At 46.5% G+C, this 20,134-nt stretch overlaps 1 protein-coding gene across 3 annotated transcripts; it reads left to right on the top strand.

Moving 5' to 3' along the window:
* Positions 1 to 308: 308 nt before the first annotated feature.
* On the top strand, positions 309 to 19,855 carry LOC135514299 (leucine zipper putative tumor suppressor 1-like). Of its 3 annotated transcripts, none has more exons than XM_064937682.1 (5): positions 309 to 638; positions 14,471 to 14,943; positions 16,138 to 16,980; positions 17,205 to 17,399; positions 17,619 to 19,855. In XM_064937682.1, exons 2-5 carry the CDS (start codon positions 14,593 to 14,595, stop codon positions 18,120 to 18,122), a joined length of 1,893 nt encoding a protein of 630 aa, XP_064793754.1. In that variant the 5' UTR covers positions 309 to 638; positions 14,471 to 14,592; the 3' UTR covers positions 18,123 to 19,855. The 3 variants fall into 3 exon arrangements, with proteins under 3 accessions (XP_064793754.1, XP_064793757.1, XP_064793756.1); XM_064937684.1 differs by lacking the exon at positions 309 to 638 and adding an exon at positions 13,412 to 13,498; XM_064937685.1 differs by lacking the exon at positions 14,471 to 14,943 and having other exon boundaries at positions 310 to 638.
* Positions 19,856 to 20,134: the final 279 nt, after the last annotated feature.

Below are 20,134 nucleotides of genomic sequence, written 5' to 3'. Positions count from 1 at the left end.
TATGCACACTGAAACAGACACACATGCACACCGTGCCTCGGAAAAGCTTTAGAAGAGTGTGGAGGCATCCAATAAGAACAGTGGGCTGATGGTATGTGGGTCCACACAGGCAGTGGAGTTATGATGGATAACAAAATATTGTGGCTGAGTGCCAAGGAGGGGGAGAGTGAGCGAGAGAGAGAGAGAAAGAGAGAGAGAGAGAGCGGATAGAGGGAGAGCTGAAAGAGGAAGAGGGAGGGGTGCAGAAAGCAGAGTGGAGAAATACCGCTCAATAGATAGGAAGATGGGAGAGTGAGAGGAGGAGATAGGAGCGAGCAAGAAAAGGGTGAGTGAGTGGTAGAGAAAGGGACAGTGGGGGGGGGGTTAAAGAGGGAAGGAACAAGGAGAAAGGAGAGGTAGAAAGAGGAAGGTAGCAAAAGAGTAGCTATGTATTTCTGTGGGAGGGTGACAGCACTCCATTCCTGTGCGATGAAGTGAACACACAGTATGGAGAGACAAAAACGGGCTTAGAGGACAAAGAAAAATAAACACAAACATAAAACGAGACATTGCCCCTTTGTGTCCCACTCAGCAGCGCAAGCCATCCTCCACATGGAAGAGGCAGACACGGGAAAGTAGCTCAGCACTCAGTAATGGAGGTAGGTCACCTAAGGCTCAAATGTTATGGCTGCTAAACTGGATGTGACTTGGTACAAGTGGTTCATATCGATGACTAGCCCAGGGTAAACATGCTAGAAGTAACGGAAAGGCAGCAGAAAGAAGTTGAGCATGTGAATGTGTTCTGACCTGTTTTGTTGTCTATGATTGAAGAAGAACCTTTATTTTAACAAATAAAGAGTAGAAAAGTTTGTCATTTTGTGGAGGTGTTTAGCTTGTTTCTAAAAAACAACTCTCTGGAGTACATGCGCGTCGGTCCTAACTGAGGTGTTAGCATTCCACTGCTCTCTCTAAACACTATCAAGTGCAATATAATATGTAGCAATATACTGTTTCAGACTACAGCATTTCAACAGCTTGTAATTAGTCTCTAATAGACAACAGACCTCCCCAGTGTACATCAAACAAGGAAATTGGTGTGCACTGCTATAACCACAAAAACATTGTGACCATTGTATACATGATGTGTTGAAACCTGCAGACAGATCTGGTGACAAGATGAGAGATTGGATAAACTGTGTACCTGCATAGACATGCATTGTAGTGCTGCTTCATGCAGGGAAATCAAAAGGAATACAGAAACGTGTGGGTGTATAAAAACTGGAGAAGACAGGCTTTGGAGAGCAGAACGGAACTGTATTTCTTTTATATCCAATCTGCAATCTCTTCAGACTAACCATTAAAATTGTCATGGCCTGCTAAAGAGGCTCTCAAAATAACTGGCCCAGATACCCAAATACAGCATCTGTATATGAGGCTTGGTTCAGCGATGCTAATGTAGGGATGCTATTGCAGCGAATGAGTACACATATTTGCTTCCCCACCCCCAAATCTAATGTACGGTACATTCGGGAAAGTATTCAGACCACTTGACTTTTTCCACATTTTGTCACGTTACAGCCTTATTCTAAAATGGTTGAATAAAATAAAAATCAATCTACAAAGCAAAAACAGGTTTTTATAAATGTTACGTAAGTATTCAGACCCTTTGCTATGAGACTCAAAACTGAGCTCAGATGCATCCTGTTTCCATTGATCATCTTTGAGATGTGTCTACAACTTGATTGAAGTCCACCTATGGTAAATTCAATTGATTAGACATGATTTGGAAAGGCACACACCTGACTATGTAAAAGGTCTCACAGTTGACAGTGCATGTCAAAGCAAAAACATTTACATACATTTAAGTCATTTAGCAGACGCTCTTATCCAGAGCGACTTACAAATTGGTGAATTCACCTTCTGACATCCAGTGGAACAGCCACTTTACAATAGTGCATCTAAATCATTAAGGGGGGTGGTGAGAAGGATTACTTATCCTATCCTAGGTATTCCTTGAAGAGGTGGGGTTTCAGGTGTCTCCGGAAGGTGGTGATTGACTCCGCTGTCCTGGCGTCGTGAGGGAGTTTGTTCCACCATTGGGGGGCCAGAGCAGCGAACAGTTTTGACTGGGCTGAGCGGGAACTGTACTTCCTCAATGGTAGGGAGGCGAGCAGGCCAGAGGTGGATGAACGCAGTGCCCTTGCTTGGGTGTAGGGCCTGATCAGAACCTGGAGGTACTGCGGTGCCGTTCCCCTCACAGCTCCGTAGGCAAGCACCATGGTCTTGTAGCGGATGCGAGCTTCAACTGGAAGCCAGTGGAGAGAGCGGAGGAGCGGGGTGACGTGAGAGAACTTGGGAAGGTTGAACACCAGACGGGCTGCGGCGTTCTGGATGAGTTGTAGGGGTTTAATGGCACAGGCAGGGAGCCCAGCCAACAGCGAGTTGCAGTAATCCAGACGGGAGATGACAAAAACCAAGCCATGTGTTACGGTTTTCTGTATGGGAAGGAGAGTCGGACCAAAATGCGGCGTGTAGATTACGATTCATGTTTAATGACCAAACACACTAAACACAAACACTACAAAACAATAAACGTAATGAACGTAACGAAAACCGAAACAGCCTATACTTGTGTAAACTAACACAGAACAAGGACAAAAGGACACTAAGGACAATCACCCACGAAACACTCAAAGAATATGGCTGCCTAAATATGGTTCCCAATCAGAGACAACGATAAACACCTGCCTCTGATTGAGAACCACTTCAGACAGCCATAGACTGACAGCCATAGAACAGATCTAGATCTAGAACACCCCACTAAGCTACAATCCCAATACAAAACACACCACATACAAAAACCCATGCCACACCCTGGCCTGACCAAATAAATGAAGACAAACACAAAATACTTCGACCAGGGCGTGACAGAACCCCCCCCCCCCCCAAGGTGCGGACTCCCGGACGCACACCAAAAACCATAGGGGAGGGTCCGGGTGGGCGTCTGTCCATTGTGGCGGCTCCGGCGCGGGATGTGGACCGCACTCTATCAAAGTCTTAGTCCCTCCTCCTCGCGTCCTTGGATAGTCCACCCTCGCCGCCGACCATGGCCTAGTAGTCCTCACCCAAAACCCCACTGGACTGAGGGGCAGCTCGGGACTGAGGGGCAGCTCGGGACTGAGGGGTAGCTCGGGACTGAGGGGTAGCTCGGGACTGAAGGGAAGCTCATAACTGAGAGGAAGCGCAGCACTGAGAGGAAGCTCAGCCAGGTAGTTGAATCTGGCAGATCCTGGCTGGCTGGCGGTTCTGGCAGATCCTGGCTAACTGGCGGATCTGGACGAGTCTGGCTGACTGGCGGATCTGGAAGAGTCTGGCTGACTGGCAGATCTGGAAGAGTCTGGCTGACTGGCAGATCTGGAAGAGTCTGGCTGACTGGCAGATCTGGAAGAGTCTGGCTGACTGGCGGATCCTGGCTGACTGGCGGATCTGGAAGAGTCTGGCTGACTGGCGGATCTGGAAGAGTCTGGTGACTGGCATATCTGGAAAAGTCTGGCTGACTGGCAGATCTGGAAGTCTGGCTGACTGGCGGATCCTGGCTGACTGGCAGATCTGGAAGAGTCTGGCTGACTGGCGGATCTGGAAGAGTTTGGCTGACTGGCGGATCTGGAAGAGTCTGGCTGACTGGCGGATCCTGGCAGACTGACGGCTCTGGCTGCTCCATGCTGACTGGCAGCTCTGGCTGCTCCATGCTGACTGGCGGGTCTGGCTGCTCCATGCTGACTGGCGGCTCTGGCTGCTCCATGTAGACTGGCAGCTCTGGCGGCTTCTTGCAGACTGGTAGCTCTGGCGGCTTCTTGCAGACTGGCAGCTCTGGCTGCTCCATGCAGACTGGCAGCTCCTTGCAGACTGGCAGCTCCTTGCAGACTGGCAGCTCTGGCTGCTCCATGCAGACTGACAGCTCTGGCTGCTCCATGCAGACTGGCAGCTCCATGCAGACTGGCAGCTCTGGTTGCTCCATGCAGGCTGGCAGCTCTGGTTGCTCCATGCAGGCTGGCAGCTCTGGCTGCGCTGAACAGGCCCAACCTGCCCAAACCTGCCCAACCTTACCCGGTTGAATACTCCCGGTCGCTCTACCAGTGCGGCGAGGTGGAATAGCCCGTACTGGGCTATGCAGGCGAACCGGGGACACCGTGCGCAAGGCTGGTGCCATGTAAGCCGGCCCAAAGAGACGCACTGGGGACCAGATGCGTAGAGCCGGCTTCATGGCATTTGGCTCGACGCTCAATCTACCCCGGACGATATGCGGAGCTGGAATATAACGCACCGGCCTATGCACCCGCACCTGAGACACCGTGCGCACCACAGCATAACACGGTGCCTGCCCAGTCTCTCTAGCCCCCCGGTAACCACAGGAAGTTGGCATAGGTCTCCTACCTAGCATCGCCATACTCCCTGTGAGCCACCCCCCAAGAAATTTTTGGGGCTGACTCTCAGGCTTCCATCCGCGTCGCCATGCTGCCTCCTCATACCAGCGCCTCTCAGCTTTCGTCGCCTCCAGTTCTTCTTTGGGGTGGCGATATTCTCCAGGCTGGCGATATTCTCCAGGCTGATCCCAAGGTCCTTCTCTGTACAATTCGTCCTCCCATGTCCATTCCTCTCTTTGTTGCTCCTGCTGTTGCTGTTGCCTGTTACCACACCGCTTGGTCCTGTTGTGGTGGGTGATTCTGTAACGGTTCTCGTCTGTCGAAGGAGAAGCGGACCAAAATGCAGCGTGGTGGTTATTCATGTTCTTTAATGACAGGGAACTAAACATGAAATAACTAACAATACAAAACGACAAATGGAACGTGGAAACCTATACAGCCTATCTGGTGACAATAAACACAGAGACAGGAACAATCACCCACAAAATACTCAAAGAATATGGCTGCCTAAATATGGTTCCCAATCAGAGACAACGATAAACACCTGCCTCTGATTGAGAACCACTCCAGACAGCCATAGACTATGCTAGATACCCCCACTAAGCCACACACCCAACAACACCCCAAGACAAAACACACCACAATAAACCCATGTCACACCCCGGCCTGTCCAAATAAATAAAGACAAACACAATATACTATGACCAGGGCGTGACAGTTCCCTCCATTTTGTATGATATATTATGTTACGTTACATTATGAATTAAATAGCGGTCGTACAATATCATACGACATAGAGGATGTATAATATCATACAAATTGGATGATGTAACTTATCATACGTCTTGGTAGACTTTTTTGCATGTTGCATCATAACAACAAAGAAGAATTACAGGGAGAATTAACGTTAGTGTTTAGGAGAACAAAACAAAAAAGGTTAGGAGAGTTTTTGTAGCAGGTTATGTGAATTGGGTTAAGGTTAGAATAAGGGTTAGGGGAAGGATGAACTAAAATGCTACAGATGTCCCCGACGCAACTCAAACACGCAACCTTTGGATTGCTAGACGGTCGCCGTATACACCCACCCATCCGCCCCAACCAACCTTTCGTTTCTGTTTCAAGTAACTAGACTTTGAGACAGAAATGCATATAGTAAGTATGTTTCATATACTGTATCTTTGAGGCCAGGCTGGAAAGTTTGGAGCTAAATTCACTTCCCCTCTAATGAAGCTCAGAAGACACTTGTCACTTTTTGAGGGCTTCTCATTTTTTGTGGGGTTCACAAGCTTTCTATCTGTGGTCCTACATTATTGAAGAAGGTTAGGCCCAGAGATACTTTTACCTACTGAACTTACTTTGAAAGTTACTACTTATCTGTAAGTGGATGCAAGTAGTATAGGTCTCTACAGTTTTACTTTTCGATAAAGGTAGACAAATACTGCTATTTGCTGCCTTGCTTTTCACTGTGGCCTTTTATTTTTAGTCTGACTCAGAGATAAAAGCCTAAGAAGTAAATATTTTATGATTACGGAGAGGCTACTGATCTGTAACATCTAATGTATGATGCACACAACTCTCTAAAACAGTTTTTGGATAGATTCCAGCCACTTCAGTACTCAGGAACGTTAAGTGTACAGACATCAGAGAGCAATAATCGATGTAGAATGTGGATAGTGTGGCTCAGTAAGGATATGTAATAATACATTAGGCATAAAGCCTTGTCACTTACAAACATACTTTCTTTGGCCTGATCGTTAATTAGGGGTACCATTTGGATACAATTTAAAACACGTTTCTCCTTGTACGGAGCCCAGCTGCTAGGCTTATGCAAATGCCTTTCAGAATGTTATCACCGGGCACCCCAGAAATGCAAATTCATAGAATGAGCATCACCTTTGTAGAGTAACGGTTGATTGTTTGTCGGCCTAATGTCTAATTTGAAAGGGTTGAATCGCTTCAGGCAAGCATTCTAATTTCAGAGATAGGCCTCCATTAAAACGGACCTGGCTGTTTCTTACCTTAATGAAAAGCAATGATGTTTAATTAATGACTAGCGCATGCTCACTTCACCACAACCAGTCATTTAACTTTTCCCCCCATCCACACAAGGCCCTTTCCTCCACCACTCAAAAGGATTGATTGAAGGGCACTCAGGGTAGCCTACAAAATACCCATACTCACTTCAAACATAATGTTGACATTTTCATTGATATCACTCACTCGCACACAGCCACACAAAAACTCTCTCTCGACCATCAATGGCAGTAGGAATGAGCGTGTGCGATTCCCTATTCAGAGCTGAGGGGTCATTCACTCACAGCCTCCTCACCAATGTACTAAGTGGATTATCCAATTAGCTGCCATTGTATGCTCTGAGGAGAAATCACACTAGGGCATGTACAGCCTGGATGGATGGATAGCAGGAGAATAAGAGGGAAAGTGACAGATCGATGCTTGTCTCTGTCTCCCACATCATTCCCAGCAGAGTGTCATTTAGTTTAATGAAGATAACTCTTACTTTCAACTTGGCCACACAATGCACAAGGAACAATGTCAAGCTACGTGAGGAGAATCATTGACAGCGTACAAATATAGAGACAGGGCCTTCCTTTTCAATTATTCACCTCATTAAACCCTGGAAACGTTTTTGTTGTCCTTTTTGGTGTCTCACATTCACACACACATACACACACTCACAATCCACAGTTGAAGTCAGAAGTTTACATACACCTTAGCCAAATACATTTAAACTCAGTTTTTCACAATTCCTGACATTTAATCCTAGTAAAAATTCCCTGTCTTAGGTCAGTTAGGATCACCACTTTATTTTAAGAATGTGAAATGTCAGAATAATAGCAGAGAGGATGATTTATTTCAGCTGTAATTTCTTTCATCACATTTCCAGTGGGTCAGAAGTTTACATACACTCAATTAGTACTTGGTAGCATTGCCTTTAAATTGTTTAACTTGGGTCATACGCTTCGGGTAGCCTTCCACAATCTTCTTACAATAAGTTGGGTGAATTTTGGTCCATTCCTCCTGACAAGGCTGGTGTAACTGAGTCAGGTTTGGAGGCCTCCTTGATCGCACATGCTTTTCAGTTCTGCCCACACATTGTCTATAGGCTTGAGGTCAGGGCTTTGTGATTGCTATTCCAATACCTTGACTGTGTTGTCCTTAAGCCATTTGGCCACAACTTTGGAAGTATGCTTGCGGTCATTGTCCATTTGGAAGACCCATTTGCGACCAAGCTTTAACTTCCTGACTAATGTATTGAGATGTTGCTTCAGTATATCCACATATTTTTCCTACCCCCATGATGCCAACTATTTTGTAAAGTGCAACAGTCCCTCCTGCAGCAGTTGCTTCTTCCTTGCTGAGCGGCCTTTCAGGTTATGTCGATATAGGACTCATTTTTACTGTGGATATAGATACTTTGTACCTGTTTCCTCCAGCATCTTCACAGGGTCCTTTGCTGTAGTTCTGGGATTAATTTTCCCTTTTCGCACCAAAGTACGTTCATCTCTAGGAGACAGAACGCGTCTCTTTCCTGAGTGGGATGATGGCTGCGTGGTCCCCATGGTGTTTAAACTTGCGTACTATTGTTTGTACAGATGAACGTGGTACCTTCAGGTGTTTTGAAATTGCTCCCAAGGATGAACCAGACTTGTGGAGGTCTACAATTTGGTTTCTGAGGTCTTGGCTGATTTCTTTTGATTTTCCCATGATGTCAAGCAAAGAGGCACTGAGTTTAAAGGTTGGCCTTGAAATACAGTACACCCACAGGTACACCTCCAATTGACTCAAATAATGTCAATTAGCCTATCTGTAACGGTCGTCGGTGGAAGAAGGTGAGGACCAATGCGCAGCGTGGTAAGTGTCCATATTTTTAATAAAGAAATTGAACACTGAACAAAAACAACAAAGTGAATGAACAAAACAGTTCGGTCTGGGGCAGAATACAAACACTCAACAGAACATAATCACCTACACCACACAAGTGGGAAAAGGCTACCTAAGTTTGATTCTCAATCAGAGACAACTAACGACATCTGCCTCTGATTGAGAACCATACCAGGCCAAACACAAAAGCACCACAAAAGGAACATAGACAACCCACCCAAATCACGCCCTGACCATACTGAAACAAAGTCATAACAAAAGAACTAAGGTCGGAACGTGACAGTACCCCCCCCCCACCCCCACCCAAAGGTGAGGAATCCGGCCGCAAAACCTGAACCTATAGAGGAGGGTCTGGGTGGGTGTCTGTCCGCGGTGGCGGCTCTGGTGCGGGACGTGGACCCCACTCCACCATAGTCTTTGCCGGCCTCTTTACCCGCCTCTATGGCCTCTGTAGAGCGCCGACCCTCGCCGCCAACCTCGGACTGGGACCCGAATGGACGGGTCCCGAATGGATGGGAGATTCCGGCAGCACCGGGCAGGCGGGAGACTCCGGCAGCTCCGGAGTAAAGGGCGATTCCGGCAGCACCGGAGTAAAGGGCGGCTCCGGCAGCTCAGGACAGGCGGGCGGCTCCGGCAGCTCAGGACAGGCGGGCGACTCCGGCAGCTCAGGACAGGCGGGCGACTGCGGCAGCTCAGGACAGGCGGGCGACTCCGGCAGCTCAGGACAGGCGGGCGACTCCGGCAGCTCAGGACAGGCGGGCGACTCCGGCAGCTCAGGACAGGCGGGCGACTCCGGCAGCTCAGGACAGGCGGGCGACTCCGGCAGCTCAGGACAGGCGGGTGACTCCGGCAGCTCAGGACAGGCGGGCGACTCCGGCAGCTCAGGACAGGCGGGCGACTCCGGCAGCTCAGGACAGGCGGGCGACTCCGGCAGCTCAGGACAGGCGGGCGACTCCGGCAGCTCAGGACAGGCGGGCGACTCCGGCAGCTCAGGACAGGCGGGCGACTCCGGCAGCTCAGGGCAGACGGGAGACTCCGGCAGCTCAGGGCAGACGGGAGATTCCGGCCGCTCAGGGCAGACGGGAGACTCCGGCAGCTCAGGACAGACGGGAGACTAGCAGCTCAGGACAGACGGGAGACTGGCAGCTCAGGACAGACGGGAGACTGGCAGCTCAGGACAGACGGGAGACTCTGGCAGCTCAGGACAGACGGGAGACTAGCAGCTCAGGACAGACGGGAGACTCTGGCAGCTCAGGGCAGACGGGAGATTCCGGCAGCTCAGGGCAGACGGGAGACTCCGGCAGCTCAGGACAGACGGGAGACTGGCAGCTCGGGACAGACGGAAGACTGGCAGCTCAGGACAGACGGGAGACTGGCAGCTCAGGACAGACGGGAGACTGGCAGCTCAGGACAGACGGGAGACTGGCAGCTCAGGACAGACGGGAGACTCTGGCAGCTCAGGACAGACGGGAGACTAGCAGCTCAGGACAGACGGGAGACTCTGGCAGCTCAGGACAGACGGGAGACTCTGGCAGCACTGAGCCTGCACAACCCTACCTGGCTGGATACTCCCCGTAGCCAGGCCAGTGCGGCGAGGTGGAATAGACCGCACAGGGCTATGCTGGGGAACCGGGGTCACCATGCGTAGGGCTGGTGCCATGTACCCCGGCCCGAGGAGACGCACTGGAGACCAGATGCGCTGAGCCGGTTTCATGGCACCTGGCTCGATGTCCACTCTAGCCCGACCGATACGAGGCGCTGCGCTGTAATGCACTGGGCTATGCCTGCGCACCGGGGACACCGTGCGCCTCACGGCATAACACGGTGCCTGCCTGGTTCAACTTTTACCCACGGTAAGCACGGGGAGTTGGCTCAGGTCTCCTACCTGACTTAGCCACACTCCACGTGTGCCCCCCAATAACTTTTTGGGGCTGCCTCTCGTCCCAGCCGCACTTCCGTGCTGCATCCTCATACCACCGCCGCTCAGCTTTCGCTGCCTCCATCTCTGCTTTGGGGCGGCAATATTCCCCAGCCTGTGCCAGTGTCCCTTGCCGTCCAGAATCTCCTCCCATGTCCAGGAGTCTTGAGATTTCTGCTGCTGCCCGTTACCACGCTGCTTGGTCCTTGGTTGGTGGGTGATTCTGTAACGGTCGTCGGTGGAAGAAGGTGAGGACCAATGCGCAGCGTGGTAAGTGTCCATATTTTTAATAAAGAAATTGAACACTGAGCAAAGACAACAAAGTGAACGAACAAAACAGTTCTGTCTGGTGCAGAATACAAACACTCAACAGAACATAATCACCCACACCACACAGGTGGGAAAAGGCTACCTAAGTATGATTCTCAATCAGAGACAACTAACGACACCTGCCTCTGATTGAGAACCATATCAGGCCAAACATAAAAACACCACAAAAGGAACATAGACAACCCACCCAAATCACGCCCTGACCATACTAAAACAAAGACATAACAAAAGAACTAAGGTCAGAACGTGACACTATCAGAAGCTTCTAAAGCCATTACATCATTTTCTGGAATTTGCCAAGCTGTTTAAAGGCACAGTCAACTTAGTGTATGACCCACTGGAATTGTGATACAGTGAATAATCAGTGAAATAATCTGTTTGTAAACAATTGTTTGAAAAATTACTTGTGTAATGCACAAAGTAGAGTTTTAATGACTCCAACCTAAGTGTATGTAAACTTCCGACTTCAACTGTATATGCGAGTTTGGAATATGGCTGTGTCATGACTGAGAGGACTTGAGGCTAAAACGCTTTATAATTATGTCTTCTCAGTCCATCTATTCTCAGTTTACGCACCACGATGGGGCCTAACCACAATTCTACCGAAAATAACATTGGGCTGTGTGACACAAAATTTCATGACCCCCCACCCTACCACCTCCCCCCCTAAGAAAATTAAGGGACCTAAGAAAATGTTTGTTTTGAAGCTTATTTTCTGCAATTCTACGAAGTTTACCAATACTCATTACATCTTTCAGGTAGGCTATTTAATGATAATAATAATAATGGATAAAGAAAATAAAATGTTATTCTGCTACCAAATATGTTTTATTATGATAATTTATGTCAACCATCAATTTAATTATACAGCACATATTCTATTTTACAGAAATTTGATTTAATCAATTGTTGACTGTGCCCAATAATGTTTGTGCCATGTTTTGCACTGCTCTCATGTTGTGTTGCTTCCTTGCTATGTTGTTATCTTAGGTCTTTCCTTATGTAGTGTTGTGTTGTCTCTCTTATTGGGATGTGTGTTTTATCCTACGTAGATATTACATTTATTTATTTTTTTAAATCCCAGACCCCCTGTCCCCGCAGGCGGCCTTTTGCCTTTTGGTAGGCTGTCATTGTAAATAAGAATTTGTTCTTAATTATTGTTAATAAATAAATAAATAAAAATACAAATAAAATGGATTAGTGACAGTCACACATTGTAGAAGATTACTTCCAATTTCTTAGACTCCTTGACTAGGTCATAGCTCAGCTTCTGAATGTCATAGAGACATAGAGACAAATCAAAGATATTTCCATGTGCACCAGAGTCGCGACTTCCTCTGGCATTTTACCGCTTGTGTCTAGCATCACGGATTTAAGAGTCGTTTTAGATTGGTATGACCAATCACGAATTGCTCTACTGTACCTCTTTAGCAGAGGTTTCCAGCCTAGGGGCGAGGTACTAAACAGGACGCCTTGCTAAAGAGGTACAGCAGAGCAGAGCGGCCCGTTCCTTGTGGGACAGGTATAAATCCTGTCCTGTATGTCCCTGCTCTCGCCTATGAGGTAATGGATTGGCTACGCGTGTCACTGTGTCTCAGTGTCAGCTGGTCCGCTGTGTGGCAGGCTTTTGTGTCAGGCAGGTCAGCTGTGGCTTGGTGGGGGCACGTGTATCAAACCCTCCCCCTCACTATGCACACACTCAAGCAAAGAGATCACTCCCCCAAACCCCATTCTCATTGTAGCTCCAAATACCCCCAATTGTTCACCAGTGACTGAAGGCCTTACATCATTGTGATCCTAGGAGGCCCGAGGGTCAGATAGATTTGTATAATATATTTCAATTATGTAATCTTGATGAAATTACAAAATCTTCAAAATACAAGAAGAGCCTCTGATATGGTTTAGTAAAGACAGTTCATGTACATTATCTTGAATATGTATGATAGGCTAAAATGAAAGCAATTATCTACAGATTTTTGGGGAAATATCTCCCTACTGCTAATGCAGTTGTGCCCTGTTGTTTATCAATAGTTGAATCTCAACAAATGGATTTATTTTGAAAGCCCTTGAAATTAATATTCCTAAAATCAATAATGTTCCATCTGTGAACATTGCACAAAATATTTCCTTGATCAACCAAAAAAGTTGATCAATTAAGGTTTGTGTGTTAAAAGATTGAATCAATTTAGGCTGCTTGACTAAAACAAGGGTTTACTTTTAGAGTATATTCCTAGAGAGGCTGAGAAAGTGGGCAAGCTGAAACTGATACAGCAGCACTAAGAGCAACTCAAAGCCCTCAGCAGTAAATCACTCTTACTGCACAATTTGCCCCTTATTCTAAAGTGTAGCCATTTATTTAACACTCAAATATGGTGTTTGCTGTTCAGTAAGAATAAATCAAATACCAGACAAAAGTCCACACAAAGAATGGCACACTTCAGCAGATAAAGAGGGGTTATTTCTCTTCAGCCAGAGAGGTGTTTGTTCAGAGTGAATGTGGGGCAGTGTGGGAGGAACAGGGAAGGGGGGGGGTATTACACAGTCAGTTGATGGAGAAAAGGGGGCGGAGGGAGTTTGGGGGTGTCCGGGGGGGGTTTAAAGAATCCATTGTGAGGAAAAGGAGTTAATCACTTGAGCGGCGTGTGCCAGGGTAAAAGGAGCACATGTCATACACCCCATTCCCTGGGGAGCTTCCAAGGTCCCATCTCCCGTCGAGCTGAATTTACATGTCAGTTATGCAAAGCCGGGCCGCCTCTGAATAAAGCAAAGAAAGACCCACCCCCTCAGAATAGTACCCTCTTGGCTGGTGATAGTGGTGGTGTGTTCACTGCATGAATGGTTCATTCAGGGACGCACACTCGTACACACACACGGCTACGTGGTATTTCCAGGACTGAAGGGATTGCTGCGCGTTAGTCTGCTAGACGGATGCTTTGCCATGGCAGTAAGTCAATGTGAATATTTTCTAGTCTTGTGATTAATTTTGGTGGTGAATTCTAGAATTTGAGAGGGATTGTGAAAGAATGTCAGACAGACAGATAGGCGGGAGGTGTGTGTGTGTGTGGGGGGGGGGTGATGTCAAAGATTGTTTACATATGGCATCTGGCATTGTTCTGTGCTTGAAAAGGTACAAATCAAAACAATAATTAGCTATTATTTGAGGAAAATTGTGAGGTATCACGCCAAACAGTACCATGTCAAACCATGTAAACATGTAAAAAATATCCTTCTCCTGAACGAAGCTCAATATCCATTTTTTCTGACATGCTGTGACCAAGAGGCTGTATTCTGTTTCGTTCATTGGGATTTTAGTCCCTGTTCACATAGCTATTATTGCATTTTCTATGAAAAGATAAGGTGAGCAGAAGAGTTCTCACTAGGTGCCTGTTTTATCTGTTTTTTCATCTCTTCCTGAGAGACAAACAGTGGAATACTAACACTCCTTATTCATTCAAAACAACTGCACTTGCACCATACTCTAACAAAAAAAAAACACTAACAGTGACAGCTATGCATGTCTTCCACGCCAGCCACGCCGTGTTAAGAATGATTTGCAACGGATTAGCTGTCAGATACGTACTACTTAATGTGACTATTATAGTTGGCCCGTTGAGCCATGCTTTTGTTCCTGTCGACATTATGTTTAAAGAAAAGACACCAGGTGGTTGGGGAGCCCATGGGCAATCTCATTCACTTTGGAGACCTCTGCTACTTAGTAACTAGTGACAACTGAAAGGCATTATGTCTGTTCCCTAGAGGGTTTGAGTTCATGGCTAGCAACATCTGGGACCTTGTATCTCACGGGGCAGGGATGATGAAGAGAGGGTATGTCTACAGTATGGTTTATTGTGAAAGTAATAGTGAGAAAAGTATAACAAAAAAATCTCAAGTTTGAATCTCAATTTCTTCCCTTCAGATGGAAACGTTGACAATATCTCCCTGGGGTCATGAGTTTTTCCCACACTACAAGTACCTCTTCAACAAAATACGTTAAAGTTGTCAGGACATCCATTCTGCTTTCCCTTATGCTCAGAGACCATGGGAAGCGTCAGCAGCCTCGTCTCAGGTCACAGTCTTCACAGCAAGCACTGTCAGGCCACGGAGTACAAATTAAAGAAAGGAGGCCATCACCGGAAGACAGGCCGGAGCCTGGATGGCCTACTGAAGTATAGCTTTGCACAGGGGTCCTCCAACAACACATCTAAAGCCATCTCTCAGGCAGGCAGGAGTGAGGACTTCTTTTACATAAAAGTGAGCCACAAGCCGCGGACGACTCACCAGAGAGGCATCCTAACAGAGAACCTTTTAGAACAGGGACATTTTACTGATACGGAACCAGACTGTAGAGTGCCAACTAAGTTGCTGCCTATGTCTGGGAAACTGGAGAAGGTGAGTCTCTAACTTGCTCAGCATACTTGCTCAACATACTTGCCTGTGTCAATATTTCTGTGTTGTACAATTGATAGCCAGGGAGGCAATTTCAAACACAACTTCAAGATCAGACAAGCACAAAGATAGCAAAAAAAACATGACCTTTTAATCATCGCCAAGGTTGATGACTTAAGCCACAATTTTGAGTTTGGGTTTCAGCCTAACTGCAAATGTGTGTAACCACACTCCAAGTCATAGACAGAGCTAGATGCAAGGACTGACAGTCCAAGAGATTTAAATTAGAATTTTAAACATATTTTAAGCTATATATTATTACTTTAGAAAGACTAAAATGACAGCAAAAACAAACAAACTTATACAACTTAATGATTGGGTTGGACTACGCTCATTTAAAAAAAAATGTTTATTTAACTAGGAAAGTCAGTTAAGAACACATTCTTATTTACAATGACGGCCTACCCAGCCAAACCCTAACCCAGACAACGCTGGGTCAATTGTGCACCGCCCTATTGGACTCCCAATCACGGCCGGTTGGGATACAGCCTGGAATTGAACCAGGGTCTGTAGTGACACCTCTAACACTGAGATGCTGTGCTTTAGACCGCTGCGCCACCTAGGAGCCCTCACAAGGCATTATGAGTTATATTCCTTAAGAATGAATAGATAGGCTATATTTTAGTAATTCAAATCAGTAAATACTGCAGATTGCAATGCCTTGATCGTTTGTAAGATGTCATCAGTGATGCTATCTTGTCTTATCCAAGTCCTGCTCTCTGAATAGGCCTTTATGCTTCAAGAGAGAAAGTGCTTTCCATTCATGAAGTCACTGGACAGGAATGCTGAGTCCACAGGATTAACGCTCACACTTAATATCACAGAGTAGGGCAATTCATCTTTTCTCAGACAGTACAACAGCGTGGAGGAGGAGGTTGGGTATAACTGGTGATCTTTCCAGACAGCACAGATGGGACATATGGAATAAGCTCATGTTTCATGTTTCATGACAGTTTCATGTATTCTGTATATTCTTACATTGCACTTCTACATGTACAAATCTCCAATTTCTGGGTGGTTATCTGTTCTCGTCAGCACTATTTCCTTCATGATCATCTCCATTGCTAAAAGAAAGGTTGAAAACTAAAACCAACAGGTTCTCTGATTGACTATTTGCTCTCCTTCCTCTGCCTCTAGAATACCGAGAACGCTTTGATCCGGCCCACAGCCTTCAAGCCAGTCATCCCTAGGAGCACCTCTTCCACAGAGACTCGCGACAATCTCACCCACCTGCTTATTCCCCCAGAAAGGACCAAAGACTCCCAGGGGCCCAAACAGGACACCTTTTCAGTGACCCTCTCAGACTCTGGGCAGGATTCAATGTCCAGCCTGCCTACTCAAAGCACCAATGGGAGCCTCAGTACTTCCACAGGCCCATTGTCTCAGTGTGCAGGAGGCTCAGCCCATGGCATGGCCCATCCCCTGCAGCCCCCCCGCTCTACATGGACCAATGGGAATGGCATTAGAGCCAGTGCTAGGGCTGCAGCTCTAAGCAATGGAGGGGCAGTGAAGGCTAACAAGGATGACATCTCCATACCGTCCACTCAGCAGCCTATTCCTCTACTGGAGGAGATGGGAGGCTGTAATCGCTCTCCCATCTCAATGGACGAGTCCCTCATTGAGCTGCTGGAGCAGAGGCTGCTGGAGAGTGAGACAGAGCTGCAGGAGCTGCAGGTGAGCTTTGAGGAGAAAGAGGTGGACACTTGCCAGCTGTTCGAGGAGAGGCAGAGGTATTGTGTTGAGGAGATGGAGGGCCTGAAGCAGAGGTGCTCCACCAAGCTCAGGCAGGTCTCGCACAGGGCCGTGAGGAACCACCAGGCCTTGCAACTGCAGGTCAGTCAGCTGCAACAGGACAAGCAGAGGCTCCAGGATGAGCTGGCCAGGATGACCCAGGAAAAGGACCTGACAGAGGTCAAACTGAGGTCGTTTGAGAGGGAGAAAACCCAGCTCGAGCCCACCTTAGAGGAGACCCAGTGGGAGGTGAGTGTGGCCAGCATGTCTCATGAATTTCTCCTGACCACATGGCCTTACCATGAAAATCAGGGCCCTAGTTGTGACTGAGTAGGGCCCAAAGTATTTCCTGGTCAGGTCACTAGGAAAATACATTGCACAGGGTTTGCACAGGCCAGAGAGAATGTAATTTTAAAAAATTCTCAAAAGCAGCCAGTAATTCAACACAATTTTTTTTTTGCATTCTTTACTAGGTATGTCAAAAGACTGGGGAGATCTCCCTGCTGAAGCAGCATCTCAGGGACTCCCAGGCTGATGTCACTCACAAGCTGAATGACATCGTAAGCCTCAAGGTCTCGCTGAAGGAGACTCGGGCCAAAATGGAGGCATTGGGGCAGCAGAACAAAGAACTAGAGGACAAGATACACTCTCGCAGCGTGGAGGTCGAGGTACTGGGTCGCTTTTGTCAAAAGAAAATCAGAGGTAGTATGATATGCATACAGAATAGATTTCTTTAGTTAAGTACAGAAGCTGCACTAGTGGTGAGCAGATCTAAATCGCATTTAAGTGTGAGTGACAATGCTGAATCTAGGTCATTATCTACTAGGCCTCCATGTTGAACGGCAAACTGCATTTTATAATGACACAATTCATCTATTCCACCCCAGGTATGCCACAATGAGCTCCAGCGCAAGAAGAACGAGGCTGATCTTCTAAGAGAAAAGGTGGGTATACTAGAGACAGACATCAAAGGAATTAAAAAGGATCTGGCCCTGGCAAAAGAACAGAGGCAGCAGCAGAAGGCCAAACTGGAGGCCCAGGCCCAGCAGAGGACAGACCAGAGTGGGGGGAGAGAAGGGTGCATGAGCACTGACTCCCTCCAGGGAGAGGTGGAGAGAATGAAAGGGGAGCTCAGGGAAGAGAGAGAGACTCAGGAGAGGCTGTTGAACAGCTTTGAGCATGAAAGACAGACGTGGAACAAGGAGAAGGACAGAGTCATCAAGTACCAGAACCAGCTTCAGCTCAACTATCTGCAGATGCACAAGAAGAACCAAGACTTGGAGAGGATCCTGCAGGAGCTCACAGTGGAGCTGGAGAGTCGGCCGGAGCTCGACGTGGACATCCACAGCTCAGGTTTACACTATGAGGATATGATAGCCACAGAAATTTGAGGGAGAAACTCACAGAGAATAATTTTTAAAAATCATCAACTGTTACAACAGGGTAATTAAACAATCATATTAAACACATAATTTGTTATATCTGTCCAGAAAACAGATGATCCATTGTTGCCTTGGCAGGGGCAGCATTTTAAAGATGATTAAGTTGGCTAGCGTACTGCTGCACGATATGACAGAATTGGGGTCAGGTCTGACTAAAATCACTGTAGTTCTCTATGACCGTGTAAAGCAGGCTTTAAGCTTTTGTTATGTTACCCATAGGGTTGGATTCCCAGAAACAGATTAAACCTAGACTTGGACCAAAAAAAAACATTCAAGACGAGGCTTAATCTTTGTCCAGGAAACCGCCCCATAATGTTCAATTGACAGTAGTCTACGAAATGCTTATTCCTCTTGAGCATTTTCCCAGTACTATAGTTAACTTTAGGCATTCGTTCTGCATGTGTCAAGTCCTACATATAATGTTGCAAGTCTCCACAACAACCACTGAGACTCAGCGATATGAGAGCCAATTTATTTTTATTTAACCTTTTTGATCCCAAGCATCACCGTGGCCAGAGATATTGCAGAGGGTGTGAGACAAGAGAATGCCCTCGTCAGCACCCACACAGATACACTGGCATCTGCACGTGCATGGGAGTTCACATCTCTCTCCTGCAACATGATATAGTAGCTGCATGGCAACAAATGCTGAGGAGTGCAGCCACCTGTGTGTCTTTCTTTTTGTCGGAAGTCTCCCCACTCTCTGTAGTAACTGTATGGCTGAGTTTGCCTAAGTGTCAAACCACTGGATGTATATTTTGTGAATTATCATCAGTATTATTTATTGATATAAGGGACACAAACGTTCAACGCAGTATTGTACTGATTACAGTTTGAAAGGGACTAATTAAACTGAGATGATAAAGAATGTATATCAATGCACTTCCATCGTAAGAGGGACTAGGAGAACATGATTGTCTCAAAGTGCATCCGACACTACACTGAGAATGTCTCACTAGTACAGATATCTCACAGAGGTACATTTGGCACTAAATCCTGTTCCCTCTCAGCCTAGCCTGGTTGTTACTTACAGTATCAAGGCTGCAATCAAATTAAGGACTATTGTTAGGATATAGGCCCACAAGGCTGTAAATGGAACAATGTGGAGAACATCATTCCAACCTTAATCTGATGTGCTTGACATGCAATGCAAACCAATGAAAACACAAACACAGAGAGAATAGCAATAGTGTTTACATACATGTAAGGGTTACAGGTAGTTTCATTGTGAGGCCTCAAAATAATATATAATACATGGGTACTCAGATCTCTGCAAATCACATGGATGTTTTTAAATCTACTTTTCCAACATGACACCATAAAGGTTAGAAAGTCTGTATCAGTAATTGGACAGCAGTTAAGCTCATGAGTCTGATGAGGGAGCCTTATCCTGCTGTGATTCTGATGGACAGACAACATTCAAACACAAAGAGGTTTGAATAAATTAGCAGGGGGAAGCACATGTGCACCGTACAAAAGAAGGACACTGGCTGTTTTCTATGGTCTCTGGTCATAGAAGAACTAGCTGTTTTGCAGATGTATAATAACAAAGCACTCAATAAATCCACACAAATTATTAAACAGAATACCCTATATATATTATATACAATTTGGTATATGTCCAAGTGCATGTATAATTAATAAAGTTCTACAAATGATCTTACAGTCAGGCACCACAGGCTAAAAGGACATGTTTTGGTATTTTGGTCCTATAACATTAGTACTTAATTAGAACAAAGTTAGCATAAACATGGCTGTATTTTGGATGGATGGATATCCTCCATAGTGTTCTAGCTTGGCAATAGTTTGAAAATATACTGTTAAAGAGCATAGGCGAGCCTACCGTTACTCCTTACCCTCCAAGGACCTTACTGTATATGCTATGTTAAGAGGGAGACTGGCTCTGGCTGCCAAAACGGTCAAATACTCCATCTAAACGTAAATCGATTCTCAAATGCGAT

This window comes from Oncorhynchus masou, chromosome 25 (assembly GCF_036934945.1).
Source record: "Oncorhynchus masou masou isolate Uvic2021 chromosome 25, UVic_Omas_1.1, whole genome shotgun sequence".
Taxonomy (NCBI): Eukaryota; Metazoa; Chordata; class Actinopteri; order Salmoniformes; family Salmonidae; genus Oncorhynchus; species Oncorhynchus masou.
The sequence above is the reverse complement of the archived record's forward strand: the minus strand, read 5'-3'. Positions and strand labels throughout refer to the sequence as shown.